The 20,078-nt window shown below is 50.3% G+C and overlaps 2 protein-coding genes across 10 annotated transcripts in view; one reads left to right on the top strand and one right to left on the bottom strand.

The window, feature by feature from the left end:
• The window catches only part of AGPAT4 (1-acylglycerol-3-phosphate O-acyltransferase 4), a 112,301-nt gene extending 103,345 nt beyond the window's left edge, over nucleotides 1-8,956 (top strand). For all 5 annotated transcript variants that reach the window (XM_037023935.2, XM_073219862.1, XM_037023922.2 and 2 more), the window contains 3 exons: nucleotides 157-232; nucleotides 6,208-6,406; nucleotides 8,699-8,956. In XM_037023935.2, the coding sequence (XP_036879830.2) occupies nucleotides 157-232; nucleotides 6,208-6,406; nucleotides 8,699-8,793 (370 nt within the window). In that variant the 3' untranslated portion in view covers nucleotides 8,794-8,956. The remainder of the gene's footprint in view (nucleotides 1-156; nucleotides 233-6,207; nucleotides 6,407-8,698) is intronic.
• A 7,258-nt stretch (nucleotides 8,957-16,214) lies between these two features.
• Nucleotides 16,215-20,078, bottom strand: part of MAP3K4 (mitogen-activated protein kinase kinase kinase 4) — a 106,913-nt gene continuing 103,049 nt past the window's right edge. For all 5 annotated transcript variants that reach the window (XM_037023891.2, XM_037023900.2, XM_037023895.2 and 2 more), the window contains 3 exons: nucleotides 19,933-20,039; nucleotides 18,187-18,366; nucleotides 16,215-16,745 (listed from right to left, as the gene is read on the bottom strand). In XM_037023891.2, the coding sequence (XP_036879786.2) occupies nucleotides 16,725-16,745; nucleotides 18,187-18,366; nucleotides 19,933-20,039 (308 nt within the window). In that variant the 3' untranslated portion in view covers nucleotides 16,215-16,724. The remainder of the gene's footprint in view (nucleotides 16,746-18,186; nucleotides 18,367-19,932; nucleotides 20,040-20,078) is intronic.

The following is a 20,078-nucleotide window of genomic DNA, read 5'->3' as shown; positions in this document are numbered from 1 at the left end:
TGGATTTTCCCTCGTCACCAAGTGAATTACCCTCTTCACATCCACATGAGCTAGGCTATCCAAATGGAAGCCGAAGGTGGGCAGGCACTGTCGCCTCGGAGTGGTGGCGGGGCCTGTGGCGGGGACCCCGCCTGCTAGCTGCTCTCTGCTTTGCAGGCGGATCCCCCTGGAAGAAGTCCCGGAGGACGAGGACAGGTGCTCCACCTGGCTGCACAAGCTCTACCAGGAGAAGGTCAGTGTGCCGGGCGCTGCTCGGGGCCCACGGGCCCATTCCAAGTGGCCACTGTGGGTGCACTGCGGGGCCTTTGAGAGCTGACAGGGTGGCAAGCCTTTCCCACTGGGTGCAACCTCATACCCCAGTTATCAACCATCTGGGGCTGGTGCTCTACTGGCAACAGGGAAAAGAATGTAGCAGATGATTTTCTAAAGGGGCTTCTGTGGTGGACAGGAAGGGAGAGAACGGCACACGTGATCCTGATGGCTGTGTGGCCTCAAAAGATTGCTGGCACACACAGGATGAAGCCCTGCAAGGGCCCACCCTGGCTGGCTGGATCCCCTGCAAGGCACCCTGCCATCCTGTCTGTCGTCCAGCAACCAGGGCCCCCACTTTCTCTTTACTTCCTCTGAGCAGGGCCTTATCCTTCACTGGGTTCTCTGAAAGACATGCACAGGGCACAGAGAGTCTGACCATTGCTGCCCTTCCTGCTGGATCTTATGGAGGAGAAAAGCTCAGCTTCCAGCTGGTGAAGAAGGTGTCTTTATGATCAGGTCTCATCACCCAGTAAAAACTTATTTCTGATTCATCATACGTTTTAAGCCCAGACCAGCTCGTTATCTAGAAGCAAATACATTAATAGGATTCTGATTTCCATTCACCAGATTCCATAACTACAGACTGTCTGACCGTTGCTGTCTCCTCCCCATTCCTCTAGAGAAGATAAGTACACAGAATTTTAAGGGACCTCCGCTACAGTGGAATAAGAATTTCAATCCCACCTTTGAGGGTAGGATTTGGTCCAAACTACTATCAAATTACTGTGATCTGATTACATAGAGATACTTTTTATGAAAATGCTTAGTTTTGGGAATCCAGATCTTGATATACTCTGAGCAAGTTGCTCCTGTGTTCCCTATAATGGCCACTTAACAGACTTGTAGTTCCGGCCTCTGTTCTGGACGGGCACGGGTATGGGCACAGGTGTCTGGGCTCCTCTGACAAGCAGTGAATAGGGGCTGGTTCAGCTGCCGCCAGAGGCTGGGACCGAACAGATTCCTGGACCTCGACCTCAGAGAGCCTCACCTGGTAGGTGTGAGGGGGACCTAGGAATGCACATTTCTGGGAAACTGCTTCTGACGCAGATATTCTGAGGACCCATTTGGAAATGCGCTGCCTGGTGCTTTTCAACAAGATCCACAGTCATCGGGGTTCTGTGCTTACGCAGACCCAGACCTGACAGCAGAACACAATACAAATTCTCTCCCTCTGGTTTCATGCATGAGGCGGTGTTGTGTGCTGCCTTCTGGCTTAATCATTGAGGCAGTATAAAAATGTCAGTGTTAGCAAGAAGAAAAACGTGCTAAGAGAAGGCCTAAAAAAAGAATCCTTTTGTAAAGAGCCACAAGAACAAATCTCCAAGAAACGTGGGCTCCGAAAACCCACCCATCAAAGGAGGGTTTTCTCCATCAGCCCGTTCTCTCTGGGGCCCCAGGCAGGAGGGCTGTGGCTATTGTGTGCCCCCAGCCTCTAGGGCTCTTGGTGTGGAGGCGCCATTCCTTCTGGGAAAGTCTCCCGAGACTATGGACCCATGAAGATGACATGTTCCCTTTGGGAGGATCACCCAGTTCAGAGCTCTTGCTACTGATGAAGGAATTAAAGTCCAGAGAGTGACGAGACCTGCCCGGTCCTCCAGCTCGTTAGTTGTAGCCAGGATTGGCTGCCAGGTCCTTTCTCTCCAAGGAGGACCGGGGCTGTGCACAGACCCTCAAGGCTGGCCTGGCCCTTAAGGGGCAACCACGGAGCAGCAAGTAGCAGTGGTCAGATTCTCCAAGAGGGGATGTCAAGGAACTACTGCATCCTGTGGTTTCTGAGCCAGCTCTGCTTTCTCAGGAGCCTGATGCATTGGGGGCCCCCACCAGGCTTGTAGAAGTGGGGTTCCATGTTATCACCTGTTGGATGTATGATGTCAAAGGACAATTCTGTTGACTTTGAGCTTGGGATTTTAAGGCAGCAGTTCTCAGACTTTGATTTAATGGACAAGGTTTCCACAGATGTGGGAGAGGGGGGTGGGCAGCGGTGTGCCAACATTTTATTCTTTCTAAGCAGGGACATAAGTAAAAAGATACCCACTCTCCATCAGTGTCATTTAAGACTAAGTCAGGAAGGGCGTCGTCTCTGAAAGCAGGCCCATCTTTCAGTTGAACAAATGGAGCCTTTAGACAGGCACAGCCCATGACTTGCCAGCATTTGGAACCCCCAGCTGGCTGGAGGGTGTGTGTGGGATTTGACAAAGCATTCACACCCTCACATGACTCCTTGGGGACAAAAAGTTCCCAGATCAACCCAATCTCACGTCGAACCTGTAGTTCCAGAAACACCTTTCCTCAGAGCCGTTGTGATTTCTCAGCTGTATGGCTTGAATAAAAAAAAGGATTTCCCTGGACTGTAGTTTGAAGTCAGCTGAAGGGATTAGGCATCAGCCATTAATGGCGCAAATTATAAAGTGGGTGAAGGAAGTGCCATTCTGAGCTGTCCTGGGGCTGTGGGGGTTCTGGAGGCTGCGGTCAGGAGCCACTCCGTGTGGCTGCCCAGCCGTGCATGGATGGTGGCCACTCCCAGGTGCTTTGTGCGAGTGGCAGACGTGTGCTCAGGGGACTTGCCCACATCCGTAGGGCCTCATCCTCCTTTGGACATTGATGCTGATGTTTCTTTCTGGGAACAAACCAGTTCTTCTTTCACCGAGTACATTTCCCAGTTCCGACTTACTGCTTGCCACATAGTGATACCACGTGGGGAAACGGCAGCATCTCTAACCAGAGGCCTCTCCCTGCCGGGTGGACGGCACCACAAAGGGAGTAGCACCAGCCAGAGGGAGGTCGCAGGCGTTCTGCCGCTGGAGCTGAGGCCTGGCCCCCGCGCTGTGTCCTACCCTGCAGTCCCAGCACTGCAGCCCTGGCGCCTGGGAGGCAAGCGAGCCACTGCAGCAGCCTTGCCACTGGGGCGCAGCGAGGGACTTGGGCGACAAGTCATTTTCTAAGCAAACCAGATAAAAAGAAAACTTTGGAGTGAATATGAAGTTCTGAATCTGGCTGAGTCCCAGGAAGGGAGCGCCTGCTCTTCCTCTGCTGGAGGTACACATAAAAAATCTTGGCTAAGCAAATGTCTTTCTGGAAACGAGGTGAAAAGCCACCATTGGCTGCCCATCATAACATTACAATAGAAAAGCACTACCAAGACTATAAAGTAAAAGAAATCAAAAGAAAAGGAAAAAGAAACCTTGCCCTTGTTTAAATGGGTGCGTTTTATGGTACGTAAATTGCACTTCAATAAAACTGTTTTTTCAAAAAGGCACAAAAGCATCCCCTCCTTAGTCCAGTCGGGCTTCTGTAACGAAGTGCCACGAACTTGGTGGCTTGTGAGCAACAGAAATTTATTTCTCACTGTCCTGGGTGCTCATCAGGAGTGCAGGGCCGGGGCACCGGCAGGGCCGGAGCTAGTCGCGGCTGGCCTGGGGTGCTGAGCCTTCACATGGCAGAAGGGGTGAGGGGGCTCCCCTGAGTTCTCCTGCAAGCCACGAATCCCGTCGTGAGGCTCCAGCCTCGTGACTTGCCTCCCGTCCCCCCACTGGTGATGCCATTACACTGGGAGTTAAGACGTATGAACTCTGGGGGATGCAAACATTAAGTCCATTACACTCCTTTGCTATCAGGTGGCCCCAACTGGGATGAGAAAAATTAACCAGCAAGGAGACAAAACAAGAGGCCTTGGCAGTTAGGTGCCATCTCTCTGGGCATCCCACGTGTGACTGGCATCCCACGTGTCACTGTCACCTCCTTGCAAGTCGTCTGGGCGATCAGCTCCATCTCCCTTGCTTCTGGAGTGTGGGAGCACTTGGCACCCGAGTTGACTGTCCTGTAATTGCTGACTTCATTTACCCTGAGATCTTCCTGGCATCCGCACATTGTCCCCGCAGCACGGCAGGTTGGGCCAGGCGCAGTGGGAAGCCAGGCCTGGTGAGAGGGCCAGCACGGCTAGGGGGCCAGTGCGGCAAGGGGCTGGGGAAGGGGCCGCAGGGAAGAGCTCCCCAGCACCCATGGAACGGCCAGAGGGTCTCCCTCAATGGGGCTCATTTGTGAACTAGTTTTAGTCATGACTGTGAGTGGTAAAAGAAGCATATTACCCGGTACACCCTGATTGGAAGAAAAGAGAAGCACGAGACACGTGAGACATCTCTCTCTTTGGTTAAGGGGAAGAATTCAGCACTTAAGGTGTCTGGAAGCTCGTCTTCCTTAGAGAACTAAGGCTAAAAAGAAGCCAAGGAAACACAGGAATGCTGTATTCAGCGTACCCATTGTCATCCCCAGGCTATTTCTACTATATCTGAATTAGGTACCAGATTAAGAATCAGGGACGCTCCCCATGGTTGTCTGAGGCTGAACCTGGAGAAGGTTCAGTGCCGGGCCCTCCTTCTCACCCTGTGTGACCGTCTGGTACGTGCGTCCTCCGGGTGCCTCAATCTGTGCCCACTGGCCCGCCCTGGCTTTGGTGCTGCCTGGGTCCCACTGTGTCACCCACTCACACCGCCTGCAGAGTGGCTTGTTGGGCGTCCCCTGGGCCCAGCCTGGGTGGCAGCTCCACTGTGCATGCGCCTGGGATGAGTCCTGGCCATGGTGCTCCCGGGGTCTCTCCTGTACCCTGCACCAAGCCTCCTGGAGGGCCTGAGAGATTTCCTGCAGACCCCTCAGCAGCACGCACGCATGCATACAACACGGAGATTCAGGTGTGGATGAGCAGAGTTTCTGGTACAGCTGTTATCCTATCGATGTCCTTACCCTAACCGATCAGGTTAGCCTCATCAGCGGCTCTGGCTACATGTGATCAACTGTGGTCCAGAAGCAGATGCTCCTCCTTCTGACATACGGTCAGAGGGCAGTGGTGGCCTACGGCTGGGCCACCATGCCCACACCATCCACCTCACTCCATCTCACCCATAGGCACTTCAGCATCTCACCCTCACAAGAAGGGTTAGTGCAGCACAGTAAGTTATTTTGAGACCACATTCAGTTAACTTTTATTACAGCATATTGTTATAACTGTTCTATTTTACTATTAGTTATTGCTGTTACTCTCTTACTGTGCCTAGTTTATAAATTAACCTTCATCAATAGGTATGTATATATAGGAAAACCCACAGGCTTCAGTACTATGCCGAGTTTCAGGCATTCCCCCCTTCCCCCAAGGTCCCGAAAGCATCCCCCATGGATCGGGGGAGCACTGTGTTTATTCCAGGCTGGGCCTCAGATGAGAATCTGCTCTAACACGTGAGGGCAGGAGCCTGGTGACCTGTCTCCAGTCATTTAAAATAGTCGTTTGCTCCCAAGGAAGGAAAGAGGCCTGGAGCGCAATGTCACTGGCCACTGGCCTAGCTGGGCACCAAGTTCTCATTTGCTGCCTCCTCCATGAGCACCTCCACCCCTGTGAGCACCCTTCTGTCAGCAGCGCAGGCTCAGAGCTGGCTGGGTGCTGTGGGGAGCCTGTGGGCTGTGCAGGCAGTGCAGGGTGTGGGCTACATCTGGCCAGGTGAGAGGCGTGCAGGTCAGGGGTGGGCAATGCCGGGCGTGCGGGCGGGAGCTGGGCATGCCAGGCACAGTGCAGGGATCACGGTGGGAGGCACGCTCCTGGGCCAGCCCTCCTCCAAGGCACGGGCTCTGCGCTTCCTGCCCCCGGTAAGGCCGGACTTGGGCCTGGGCTCATCCCCTCCACATTCAGCGCTGGTCGGTGGCACCAGGCCTCGGCCGGGCTGTGAGAGCTGCACACCTTGTCTCTCCACATGCCCTGCAGGCTGGGGACAGCCCAGTCTGGGGCCCACGCCTCACCCTGACTGGCTGCAGCCCCAGGTCTGCTGCACACCGCCCCTGCCCCTCTGAGCTGCCTTGGGAGCACGGGCCGTTTCCGAGGAAAGCGCTTCAGGGCGGCCTCTCCGTCCCCAGGACGCCTTCCAGGAGGAGTACTACAGGACGGGCACCTTCCCCGAGACGCCCCTGGTGCCCCCGCGGCGGCCCTGGACGCTCGTGAACTGGCTGGTCTGGGCCTCGCTGCTGCTCTACCCCTTCTTACGCTTCCTCAGCAACATGATCAGCAGCGGGTCCTCCCTGACTCTGGCCAGCTTCGTCCTAGTCTTCTTTGTGGGTAAGTCGAGGGCAAGAGGCTGGCGGGAAGAGGGGGCAGCAGCCCTCAGCTGCAGGGCCGCATGTGATGGAGACGGGCCTGGGGGGGCACACACTGAGCACAGGACTGCACCATCTAGGAGGAAGGGGGCCCCCTCAGCAGCTGGGAGGCTGGACGCATCAGATGCACATGCAGGCCAGCCCGGAGGGAGGGCACCTTGCTGCCCCTTTCCTGCCAGGGCGGAGGTCCCTTATCCCTGTGCCACAGCAGTGACGCACCTGCTCAGAGCCTCCAGGGCTGGGTCGCCCCTTCCCGGCCCCTGCAGAAGGCGCTCCTTATATTCAGTTCTTCCTTCTCTGAGGAAAACCTTTCCCACCCACCCCCAGCACAACCCCAACTGACTGAGGATCTCCTCACGCAAAGCAGGTCCAGGCTCCTCGGGGAAGGGGATGTGCAGCACCTTGGCCCCCTCCCCTGACGTCCCAACAGCGCTGCTGAGTAACCAGATTTTCTTAACCCACACTGGCCTCAGCTGACCAGCAGCTTCGAACTACAGCTGTCTCCTCATGTCACAAGCTTTCCTGGAGGAGGCCACTGGGACTTGAAGGGGACATCTGATGCCCCTGCTCTTCCTTCCCGCCCCAGACACAGGGACAGTCTGTGCTTCCTGGAGCCAGAGGGAAACTTGTCTGAGCGTCTGCATCTCCCGAGACATTGGAGAGCATGGGCAGAGTGACTCCTGCTTTTCTGAGACGGAGGAAAAATACTTGGAGTCAAAAGCATGAAGTAATGTGCATGCTTGTCTCAAATGGGCACATCTCAGTTACTCCTGCAAAGCATACAGGTGCCCTATGCTCACTGTAACAGACCCAGACAATATAAAAGTGTAAAAAATTGCAAATGTCTCTGGACATGACTCCCCCTTGAGCCCGCTCCCTGGAAATCACCATCAGTATTCACGCTTTGGTGTACATTCTTCCACTCTGACATACGTGCAATATAAATTCACACAAATGGCGTTTCTCTATTTCACCTAATAAATCGTGGCCACCTACATGTCACAACACGTAAACCTGTCTCATTGTTCTGGATCAAGCCAACCAGTCCTAGACTGTATGATCGCAATGGGCAAACTGGCCACTGTCCCTAAAATAGACCCTGCTGTAGGCTTTCTTAAAGATACATCTTAATATTGAAAATTAAAATGACAACCACTCTTTGTAGAAAAATATAGAGAAATAAGAGGATGCAGGAAAACCCCAATTGCTCTGTGCTTGTCTTGTTCAAAAAGCCTCTGAGCCATGCAGTCTGTGTTTTACCTGCCTCTGTTCCATGTGATACCAGCATTGCGACTTCAGGGAGGCTCCGACACCGGGACAGGGCCTGTTTAGAGCTGGCCCCAGGCTGGGGTCGGCCTGCCTGTCACTGACCCTCGGGTCCGTGTACATGCTGCTGGCTGCTGGTACTTGCCCACCCTGGTCTGCTCCATCTGCTCACAGATGCTACGGCAATGCTCTCTGAACAGGTGACACAGAGACTGCAGTCATTACCCATGTACCCTTTCTGAAATGCATATTACATATGGACTATTTGCCAGGCCCTGTGTCTGTTGGTGGCATGTCAGGGAGATTAAAGTGCGACCTCTGCCCCCAAGGGGACCCCCAAGTCCGCCCTTTCCAGTGGGAGGACCTCGAACTGCAGCTTCTGAGCTTTTGCCCCGTTTTCCAGCTTCCTAGGGGTTAATCTCGACTGTCATGTGGGTCCTACACGTTCTCTATTTGGGCCAAAGAAGAGGCTTTTGTGGAGGGAGGAGGGCCTTTGCTTGGTCACTGCTTTGGTAGTTGCGCTAAAAGCTGTACTGGGACACATAGGTGCTGAGGAGCTAGGTGAGCTCCTGCCCTCCTGGCTCCTGGTCTGTCATGAAGCTTCACTGAACAGCGCTCTGTCAGCTCCCGCCCTGCAGTCACAAAAGAATCCTCTTTGCCTTGGGGATGGCTTGGGCAAGAGGGGAATGCTGTGGCCCCCATGTAGAGCTGGTATGGCTTACCAGATTCTGCCCGCCTCCAGCGCCGAAGGAGAACATGCCAACAGAATGGCCTTGCTGTTCACTTTAATGTCCCTTAGGCCGAGAAGACCCTGATGCCCATGCTCACGGGTCACTGGAGAACGGGGGCTTTGAAGGGGCACCCTCCATGAGCCAGCTCTGAGCTGATGCTTGAGATTGCAGACAGCGGCCTTCTCTGGTTCTCACCGGGCAGATGGCCCTGGATTCCCACAGGCCACTCCTGACCCCTGCCCTTGCCATCTCTGCAGCTTCCATGGGCGTTCGATGGATGATCGGCGTGACAGAAATCGACAAGGGCTCCGCCTACGGCAACGCCGACAGCAAGCAGAAGCAGAACGACTGACTCAGGGCACGGCACCAGCCAGAGGGCACCACGGGGAACTGGTGGACGCTGCCTGTCATCCTCAGGGGGACTCGCAGCGGAACAGGGTGAGCCCCTGCTGGGAAGGCAGGGCGTCTGAGCGCCAGCTGGGGAGGAAGATGTTCTTAAATCTTTCCCCCATATGCTTCAGTGGATTTCGGTTCTTTCTTTTCATGTGAGTGTGCGTGTGTGCGCATGTGTGTGTGTGTAAGAGAAAGAACACACACAGGGGAGAATGAAATGCGGTTGTGTGAGCCTGGCTTGGTGATCATTCAGAGGGTATCTGAGGTGCAGGGGGGCAGGGATGGGGAACGGAGGACTCCCCTACATCCTCTGGTGCTGAGTTTTCTGTAGTTCTGGATTGCCAGAGGGAGGGAAAGGTGCTTTAGGTAAGAAGACTAAATTATGCCTCCAAAAAATAATAATAATGGAAATGTCTGGCTCCTCTGTGGTGTGTTTACACAGACCGCTCCGTCCTTCCGCTCCGCCCACTGCCAGATGTTTTCGTGAGGGACCGCTGTGGTCCAGACAGTGCTCACAAGGAGAGAGAGAGCTGGGGGTGGCAGGGGCTCAGCGTCGGGGGCTGGCTGGACGAGGGTGGGCATGCCTCCCTGACGGCCGCTCCCGACAGCAGGCACGGGCGCCTCGGCAGGTGGGGGGGGGCCAGCCAAGCGCGCCTGCCAGACAATGACAGGGCCTCTCTGGCCTAAGTCTTGAAGATGTGCCCACCTTACTGAAGAAACTGATCTTAAGGCTGAACGTAAACATAAAACCTGGGGATCCACAGGTGATCCTTAGGGAGGTGACTTCAGTCACTGCTCATCTCGGCAAAGACCGGGTCCCCCAGCACAGATGCAGGCTCACTTTATCAAATCACCGTCAGACTGGAGCAAACATCGGGTGCAGGGACCCCCTGGGCTGCTTCTTCCCTTCTGGAAGTGCAGGCTTCTGAACCACAAGTGCTGCCCCCTGGCATCTCCGTGGCCTCTGGGGTAATGGCCCCCATGCAGGATTGCCAGAAGTGCTGCCAGTCAGCAGGGGCCCAGTACTAAAATGATGTAGTCACTATGTGTTTAACAAGCACAACTAACTAGACATAGCCAAGGAATTGTAAGAAAGTTCCAAAACAATGCTCTCTACTTAAGGGACAATAATGTGTCACTGATATGAATCTGCAGAAGTGAAAAGGGGAAAAAATTCTGGTTTAGTTGTGGAAAGGGAGTATCTCTGAGGCCAGGACCCAAGCTGACACTGGCTAGTGTGCCTGAGGGCAGGGCTGGTAAACCGGTGCCTTTGCCCACCCTGCAGAAGGCCACGTGCCCATTTCAAACACAGCCCTAAGAACAGAGACTCGTAGGCCAACGCCCAGGAACGGCCCCCTCAGCCACACAAAGGCTCCCGGGAGCAACTCAGCTGTGTGCGTTCCGGTGTCACCAGCACCTGCCTGTGGGGCCGTCCTACACCGGGGACTCCAAGCTCTGCTGGAGACCTGGGTAAAGCGGCAGGACGCACGGGTCATGCTGTGAGCTGTGTCCGCCCTCCTGGAACTGCAGCTGCCTTGCTGCAGGCCCCTGGGCGGCCACCCACTTCTACAGGGCCAATTGTCCCCCTGCACAACAGGGATGATGGCACCAACCCCTCGGGCTGTTTTAGGAGTAAAACAAGGCAGTGTGTAAAATCACTTTAAGAATTCTAAAGCCCTAAACAAAGAAGGGATGAAAGATTAGAAAGTTGCCTGCATGTTGCTATGCCTCAAAAATGCTCAGAAATCACCTTCATGTACCCACAAATGTGTCATTTTTCTCATTTTCATCTTCCCACTCGATGTAGTGGTAATCTAGGTTCTAGTAACAAACCCCTCCTGTCTGGAACATAAAAGATGCCCAGAGACATTCAATTTTTTTTTTCTGAATTGGCTCTGGGGCCAAACACAAAACTGAACAAGCAAACAGGTTGCTCACCAGTGCCTTAGGTCAGGTCAGAGGAAGGCAAGGAAATACTCTCCTGGGAAAGAACTAAGGGGCTCTTTTTCAAAACTGCCTTAGAGAACAGGAGAGTGTGGGGTGCTAGGGGCCCATGCTGACGTATTTTCAGTTCAGCCCTTCCACAAAGAAAGGTTTGCTTTCTGCCTTGGGGCCCTGGTTTTCCTCCTGCCCCACTTCCGATAGCGGGGGGACAAGCATGGTGCTCTGGGAGACTCCTCACTCCCCGCATCCTCAGCCCACATTCAGGTCTCACAGGTACCACAGTCTCCTCAGCAGAGAACTGTTCTGGCTCTCAAGGTATTTTTATTTCTCAGAATTAAAACCGTATGTAGCTTAAGCCACCTCTCCATCACTTGGCGGGAGCATCAAGAACCGAGAACTTCCCGTCCTAACATCTCCGCCTCACAGCAGCTCAAGTCAGCCCTGCTGAGAGCCTGCTCTGAAACCCCACGTGGAAAGAAGAGGACAGAGTTTTACTGCAAACGGGAGAGCAACGCGGGGCCACCTCGGATAGTAAGGGCCATATCCTTGATGACCCTGCAGCTCTGAGGCAGGGAGTTTAATGCACTTCTAGGAAAGCCAGCCTATCAAGTGACTTTTTTAAAATAAAAAACATCAATGCTCTGGGATGCAGGCTTAAGTTTGGACAAAGCAGACTGATCCTAGGACTACTACATAAATGTAAGAACCACGGAGGAAGAGCTAATGTCCTTTGGGAGTCAGCCTATCTCCTTGGTTTTAGAACACAACCATCTTCATATGATCCCATAGTACTACTGGAATCTCTCTTGAAAGCTGTGCACTCTTAATAAATAGATGCAAAACTTTGTGAAAGTAGCTACTGATGTTTAAAAATTAAAAGCATTAGTGTTTTTTAAAATACATCCATAAGTGGATCTGAAAGACAGTGATTTAGATGTTAAATCCAACGATAAGCATCCAGTCAAAAAAGGAGGAAGAGTTGGGGGGGCAGACACAGAAGGGGCCCTGGAGCTCCGCGTTTTGCTCCCGATGGATCACAGCAGCGGTCTGGCTGCTCCCCAAAGAAAAGCAGATTCCATTTTGCAGACGTTAGAACTTTATTCATAAATATGGACAAAAGGGTAAGAAAGGTATCAGGGACAATTCTGGAGACCTGTTTCCTGCTCAGAACAAGAGGTGCATCCCAGCATTCTCTGCAGCGTCGGGCAGACTTCTCGCCTGTTTGCCAGGCTGAAGTGAGAACATCTCTGGGGGCAGCTGGTCTCCTGAGCGACCACAGGGGGGTCGACAGGGTCGCCTGCAGTTGTGTTGAAAAGGCAGCACCCGGAAGCAAGGTGCCAGGACCCTGCGTGGCCATCTGCAGGGCTGTTCTCCACCCCGCCCCTCCAGGCTTCTAGGAAGGGCACCACCGGCTGAGGGGCTCCAACAGGGAACTCAAGGTGTCCTGAGAGGGGTTAGCGCTCACCCTCCTTCAACACCTGTTTTGTGGTGCCTTAACTGAAGCAGCTCTAACATTCTGTTTACAGAGGATGAAAGGGAAAAGCTAAAGTGCAGCACTGTTTTCACGGCCGTGAGCACCGCCTCGCTGCCCAACCCTCACACCTCGGCCCTGCCGGCACGCCGGGCCCTCAGAGCTGTTGTGCACGGGGACCCGCCGGCCTGCCAAACTGCGGGCTCTTGTTCTGGTAAATGCTCCTCCTCCAAAACTGGTCTGACATCTACTGTTGGAATGGGAGACAAAGACTGCACCAGCTGGGAACGTCTTTTACCTTCGGGGGCATGAACTCAGCTCCCGGGCACCATGCTGCTCTTGCTCTCCGCCTCCTACTTGATAGATTTCAACTGCCGCCTTTGTGAAATGGGAAGGTGCCAGTGATTCTCCTGACAAACGACTGTGGATTTTGAAGCTGTGCCCACCCGGTGCCAAGACTCACGAGCACTCCCTGCCTTTGCCAAGGAATCATTTAGGGACGTCAGGCTAACTCCTTAAACTCCTTCTTCTCTGGATTCTTCCCCACATAGGCAAAGATGGCTGGCTGTGTGGGTGAATAAGGAATTGGCTGCATCACAGCATGATGATTTCCTAAAAATATCTTTAGAGATTTAATCAAAAAATATTTTTAAAAACAATTTTTTAGCCAGGATAAATGACACTCAAGTCACATCCTTAATGACATCCCAAACAAAAAGGTGAGTCCCTCTTCGGGGGCCAGTCCCCTGCCCTTCGAAATGACCCCTACGCACGTCATCACCCAGTCCCCCAGGGCAAGCACAGCGCTGACCTGTCACCTAGGAATGAATGCTGTCCCGTCTCCAAGGCACATCTGTGGAACCTCACACTCCTGCATCCTTGGCTTGGGTTTGAGTATATTCAGTCTCCACAAACTTAAATGACAACCAAGCACTTTCCGACGCTTCAAGGCTTTCCTGTTGCAAAGCACCGGGTGCACAGCTTGAGAGGATGACAAAGGCCGAAGCAGATGTTCCTGCTTCCTTTGACCCATGATCTCAGTGCCATTCACACTGCCTGTTACCAGCTGGTAATCTGGTTATGATAGCCATTTGTTAATTTGAAATTACCATTATTTGGGTCAGGAACAGCAGAATATCGGAAACCTCATCTAAACGGTGAGTGTGTGTCTCCTCAGAGCGTTACCTGTACAGGGGCTCCTGTGGCGGTTCTGAGTCACCGACTGACGGAATGAAGGGGACGTTAACGACTCAGAGGCTTAACTAACTAAATTTCCATTGTCCCCTTTTGAGTCCCTTTCCTCAAGTAAAAATAGGAGCCTTTCTTATGCACAGTTAGGCCAAAATAAAATCCAGGACTTCATAGGCAGCCAATACTTTGGAGTTTCAGAGTTATCAGTGAAAAAAAGCAAAGTTTTCTCCAGTACAGGATAAGCAATTCCAAACTAGGCCTTCTTCAGCCCCTGCAACCTTGTCTTATTTTAATATTGATTGTGAATTGACTAAAAAGTACTTATTAAGCACCTACTTAGATCTTTTCAGTATCTAGAAAATATCTCCTAAAGCCATGCTGGTAAAGTTCTCCTTTGAGTAAGACTCATACAATTTTTACCTTTAATATTTTTTTTTCATACAAAGGCATAGTCTTATTTTACATGTTGGAATGACTGGACATTTGTGAAATTTCAGGCATCCATGTTCTGCTGAATTTTAAGGACGTAAGAACAAAACTACGGTTGCTGAATAATAATCCCTTTGGAGTTCTGAAATTAATTAATTACACAGTTTATACTTTCTCTTCTTACAGTCCATAGTCTTTATCCAGGTCTTTCCAAACATTCTAGGACATTAAGAAAAGTCTTCCATGGAGTTTCAGAATGCCATTCTATCTGTATGTTTGCAAACACAGAAGAAAAGCAGTGGAGAATATTAACAACGTTGATGAAATAGGGTGGTCAGACTCCTAAAGTGTACATGAAGTAAGGTCACAAATCCCAGCACCCCATGCCCTGCCAGGACGGGGTGCAGCGCCTACAGTGAGCCCCGTGCATCCGAGGCAGGAAGAACAAGGCCCCACGGGCTTCCTGCAGACCACAGGGTGATGGCGGCAGAGGGGGGGCAGCTCCTCTTCTGCTTTTCTGTCCCATCCACAGTTGAAGTTAGGGAATGAGTTACTCATAAACTCATAAAGTACACAGTAAACCCTTACCGGATATCATACACAAAAGGTGACTACAAGTAGGTGACAGACCTAAATGGAGGAGCTGAAACTATAAAACTCGTAGAAGAAAACAGGTGTAAATCTTCACGATCTTGGGTCAGGTAGTAAGCTTTTAGATACAGTATCAAGAGCACCTACAATAAAGAACTAGTTGATACTTCAAACTTTTAAAACTTTTGTTCTTCAAAAGGCACCATTAAGAAGTGACAAGCCAAGCCACAGAGTAGGAGAAACAACGTTTGCAAATCACATGCCCCATAAGGACTTGTATCCAGAATGCATAAAAAACGTCGCACAACTCAGTAAGAAGACAAATAACCCAAGTAAACAATGGGCAGACAATCTGAAGACATTTCACCAAAGAAGATGTACAAATGGTCAAGATGCCCACCATCATCAGGGAGCTACGGACTGAAAACCAGTTCAGACACTAGAGCGGCTTTCTCACAAAGACAGACAATCAACACGCACTGGTGAGGGTGCAGAGAAGCCAGAAGCCTCCTACCTTGCTGGGGAGAAATAAGACAGTGCAGCCACTTTGGAAAGTTGGGCAGTTTCTTAAAATACCGAACCTGGATTTATCAAATAAGCCAGCAGTTCCATTCCCGAGAGAAATGAAAACATACGTCCAAACAAAGACTTGGATGTGAATGTTCAGAGCAGCAATATTCATAATAACGAAAATGTACAAGTAGTAAATGAGTAACTGAAAATGGGGCATGGCCATACATGGGAATGGGATTCAGCAATGAAAAGGAATGGAGTGCTGATACAGGCTACACCACGGCTAAGCCTCAGGAAGATTACACTTAGTACAAGCAGCTGGAAACAAAAGACCACGCTGTAAAACTCTATTTCTACAGAATGTCCAGAACAGGCAAATCCATAGATACGGGAAGTAGCCTGGTGGTTGCCTAGGGCTCAGGGTAGGAATGGGAATGACTGCAAACAGCCATGAGCTGTTCCTCTCGGATGATGGAAATATCCTAAGATGGACTGTGCAGGTGGTGGTATGACTGTGTAGCTACACTCAAGGTTACTAAATAGGACACTGACAAATTATGTGAATTATTTACCTCAAAAAGGTGTTTTTCAATACTGAAATTAAAAAAAAGTTCTAAGTGTATAAATCCTTCTGTGATACCAACATCCTCTGGATATTAACTTCTTGGAGAGGATCTGCTGCCCTGGAAGGAAGGTGAATGCAGAACCTGCCTAACAAATCACTCTCTGTGTGTCAGGAGCAAGTCAGTCGTCCTCTACAGAGATTTCAGGAGGCTTTAAGATCAATCTTTAAAAAAATATAAAGCAAAGAGAAATTAAAGAACCCTATCAATGTCACATAATTTGGGCTATTTTAGAAAACTGCCATAATGTTTACATTCTGAAAAAGAGGCTTTTTTGTCAAGAGATTATCTAGTATTTATACTGACCCAGCATCTATACATCTTGATTTAAAAGCGAATGGGGCCCCAAGGGTTAACAAGGCATCGACTCTGTTACGCACTTGCTGGTGAACATAAGACCACTGCAAGGGCCCTCTCACACCCCAGCGGTGCTCCACTGCGCTGTCACCTCCCGGTGAGGACAGCCTCCATCTCAGGGAGCTCCCAGCGCAGCGTCCACCTTCGGCCATGGGATGGTGCCCCTTCCATGGAGGAACGTGAGGGAATGTGACAGACCTCTGTACCCAATAATATGCTGGCTCTGAATCTGATAACCATTAAAAGACAATATAACTGAGCTTTCCTAAAATAAACCATTTATTGAAAAAAGAACCTTTTTCTTAAATTTCATTAACCAGCCTTTTGTGTAACAAACCTGTGGCTTGCCAACAACGAAAAGGTAAGGTCTCACAGTCAGTGCACCCGACAAACAGGAGATTGGCAGCAAGGCCCGGACGCCTGATAACACTACCACTGCTTTTGAACCTAGCAAGGTCAAAAACACCACACCGATGTCACAGTTCTCGGTCACACGAGAAACAGGGCAGCAGAGGCGACGGTCCGTGCACAGTAGTAATGACACTCGACATGCAGCTTCTTTACTCGCGAACACCGTCACTCAGAGGCCCCGCGCCACGTCACACAGACGAGCAGCAGGAGGAGTGACCCTCGTCACCTGTGCAGTCTTCGGTCTTGGAAGGTCAGAAAGGCTTCCACTGCTCCTCAGCACAGTCATGTAAATATTACATACAGTAGTGATAAAGGGAACTTTCCGAGCACACACACTACCAGGCCACAGACTGATCAGCTTCACTCTTCATCTGTGCACACCTGTGAAGAAGGCAGGAGAGAGCTGAGCCCTATTCATGACCCGGGTGGGGCGCATCAGGAAGTTAGTACCTGGCACAGAGAGGGCACTTCATCAGTGCAAGGAATAGCGGCAGTGCAGCTACTGCTCCACGGAAGCTGGTTTAAGAATGCACTTGTGTACACTCTCAGTGTCAACTGTTCAAATACTTCATGAGGAAGTAAATTTGTGTTTCATTGCAATGCCTTGTATCTCCGTAGCAAATGCAGCTGTTTGTTCCTTATTCCTTCGCCCTCCCCAGGAATCATGTTACCACTTGTCTGCTCCCTCCTGCCCTTCCCCAGAGGCTCACCTGCACAGCCTTGATGTAGTTCCTTCCAGGGGTCCATTCCCAGCCCACTGCCCCTTGAACACTCTCCCAGCGACATTTCTGTCTCCCAAATCTGTGTCCTTGCCCAGTTCTCTCAAGTGCCAGCCCAAAATATCCATATGCCCGTCTGAAGTCCCCAAGCAGATGCCCCAAACACACTTCAAACCTAATCTACCAAAGAAAACCACCATCACCCCCTGACCAGCCCTTACCAGCTGCCCGCTCTACCTGTCTTGGCAAGTGGGACCTCTGACCTGGCGCTGCAGCTGGGAGCCTGAGAACCACCTACACCTCAGGCTCGCTCACCTGTCTCACCCACTCATTCCATAGTATTGGCCATTTTGACTCCGAAATATCACTTGATAACTTGCCCTGACCTCCCAAGCCCGACCCATCGGCAGCCTCCAAACCTGTCTTGCACCTCCAATGTGATTATTCCAAGACACTATGTCATCATGTTATGCCTACAGTAAAACTGAAATCCCTTCACGTGGCTCCTGCCCACCTCTCCAGCCTTCCCTTCACCACCTGCCATGCTCTGCGATCTCACTGTCTACCTGTACGCAGCTCCCTGGCTACGTGACAGGCTAATCAGAGCGCCTTTCCATGACCCTCCCAGTCTGTCACATCCACGCCCCCAACCCCAGCCTTGCCGGACCTACTCTAACAGCTCAGGCCTCTCACTCTAGGAAAAGTAATGTCTGAAACCACCTGACTAGGTAGATCCTCCTCTCAATGACCCTGCAACATGGCACATGTGGCTCTGAGCACACTGGCTAGTTGTTACTAACTCTGAGCCTCAGGGAGGCTACACATTCTCAAGGGTGGACACCAAGTCCTTCATGGGTCCCAGTTGAAGTTCCACTTACCGTCCCAGGTACACCTCAAACACACCATCCAAATGGATCAAGCAGAACTCGATGAATATTTTCCAAAAGGAAAAGCACATACAAAATCCCCTGACAAAACATTTAGCCCCTTTCCATTTCAGATACATAGACAATTAATATTTAAGTTCCCAAATTTCTTCATGTGCCAGATGAAAACCAAACTCAAATATTCAAACATGCAGATGGTGCCGCAATGTGCCCAACCTTGACGAAGGAATGGTCGAGGAGCTGGCTCGCCGTCCACCTCATCCTGGGCTCACTTTCAAGGCAGTGTGACAGGAAGTCCTTTCCTTCTGGGCTTAATCTTTCAGGGATTGGTGGTTTATGCCCCATTCCCACTTTATACATAATCTGAAAGTTGTGTTCATATTCATGCCAAGGCCTCTAAAAAGAAAAAAATCAGGCCTTAATACCACATAGACATAAAAAAAGCAACTGCTCAATCTCTTTTTAGGAATCTCGGTATTAATATTTATCAGGAGCCAGCAATTTTTACTTAATAGGACCAAACTTTTATTGAAACAAATTGATAATTAAAGGGCCAGGTATGCATTTTTTAGGCTTGCAGGCTATAGGATCTTTGTCACAACTATTCAGTTCTCCCACTGTAGAATGAAGGCAGCCACAGACAATAAATAAATGAATGGATGTGATCATGTGCTTTATTTACAAAACTTTATTTATACAACTAAGGGATCAGCATAGTCTGCCTACCCCATTTGGATATTCCATTAATCCAGCATTACCTAGAAGCCACCAGCAAGCAAATAAAAAATGTAATATGTAAAACAATACAATATGTTAATAAAACTTAAGTTAACTTATAGGCATGTTTAATATGCTACCTTGTTGAAAAGTGAGCATCAAATTTTACTAGTGCAAAGCTTAGATTATTTTATTGTAATCACATGAAAAATGACATTCACGGGGAAAGAACAAGGCTGTGGGGCCTTCTGATCTGTGTGCCACTGTCTAGGTACTGCGGTATGCCTTCTTCAATGAGTTCATGTTCTTTCTCTGAGCTGTGGCTTAATGGAAGTAACAGACACCATGGGTATCTTTCTTTGCTAACACAAATAGTATTAATATTTATGGAGCACTTCTGTGCGATCTTTTTCAGCAGCTTCAAGGTATAATAATTTCCTACTAATAACATTTAATAGTTTCTAACTTTTTTTGCTTTATAAACGATGCTACATACACCACACACAGAATGACTTCAGACATGTACAGACTTGCTCATTACTAGTATCTTTATTAGAAGATACATTTTCAGAATTTTCAGATACCATACCATACAGAACAGTTTCACTACCCTAAAACTCCTGTTCTCTACTCATTCATCCTTCCCTCCCTCTCCCAGAGCCTCTGGTAACCGCTGATCTTCTGCCTCTATAGCTTTGCCCTTTCCAGAATGGCATACAGTTGGAATCCTATGTGGCACGGTGTTTTCAGACTGGCTTCTTTCTCTTAGCAACGTGCCTTTAAGGTTCCTCCCTGTCATTTTATGGCTTGTAAGCTCATATGGCTGCATAATATTCTATGGTATGGATTACCAGCTTGTTTATCTATTTACCTAGTGAAGGATAACCTTGGTTACTTCCAAGTTTTGGCAATTATGAATAAAGTTGATATAAGCAATCATGTGCCAGTTTTTATGTGGACATAAGTTTTCACTGCATGTTTCTTTTTGTAGCGGCTTGCTTCTCCCTCTCTTAATTCAAGCCTTATGCTTTTGTAATTCACTCGTAAGAGTCCTCTAAGTCATAAATCCTGTAAATATTTGGTTCCTAGTTTGTCACTTGTCTAAGCTTACTGTATCTTTTCATGAGGTCATGTTTTTCACCTCCAGTCATGCTCTTTTTTATAAAGCATAATAAAACCCGTCATGGCCCTGTTCCTGTGAAGTGCTCTCCTGAGCTTTCTCCTCCAGGTGTGGCCTCTGCTTACCTTGCCCGTCACCATCTCTATGACAACACACCCCAGGCTCCAGATGTCAGCCGCTCGCCCGTGGCCCTCTCCTTTTGCACGAGTGATGACTTCCGGAGCCATGTATGCTTTAAAAGTCACAGATATGATGATAGGAATGGGTTATA

The sequence above is a fragment of the Manis javanica genome, chromosome 13 (assembly GCF_040802235.1).
Source record: "Manis javanica isolate MJ-LG chromosome 13, MJ_LKY, whole genome shotgun sequence".
Lineage (NCBI taxonomy): Eukaryota > Metazoa > Chordata > Mammalia > Pholidota > Manidae > Manis > Manis javanica.
Note: the sequence above shows the minus strand (reverse complement) of the source record. Positions and strands in the feature narration are given on the sequence as shown.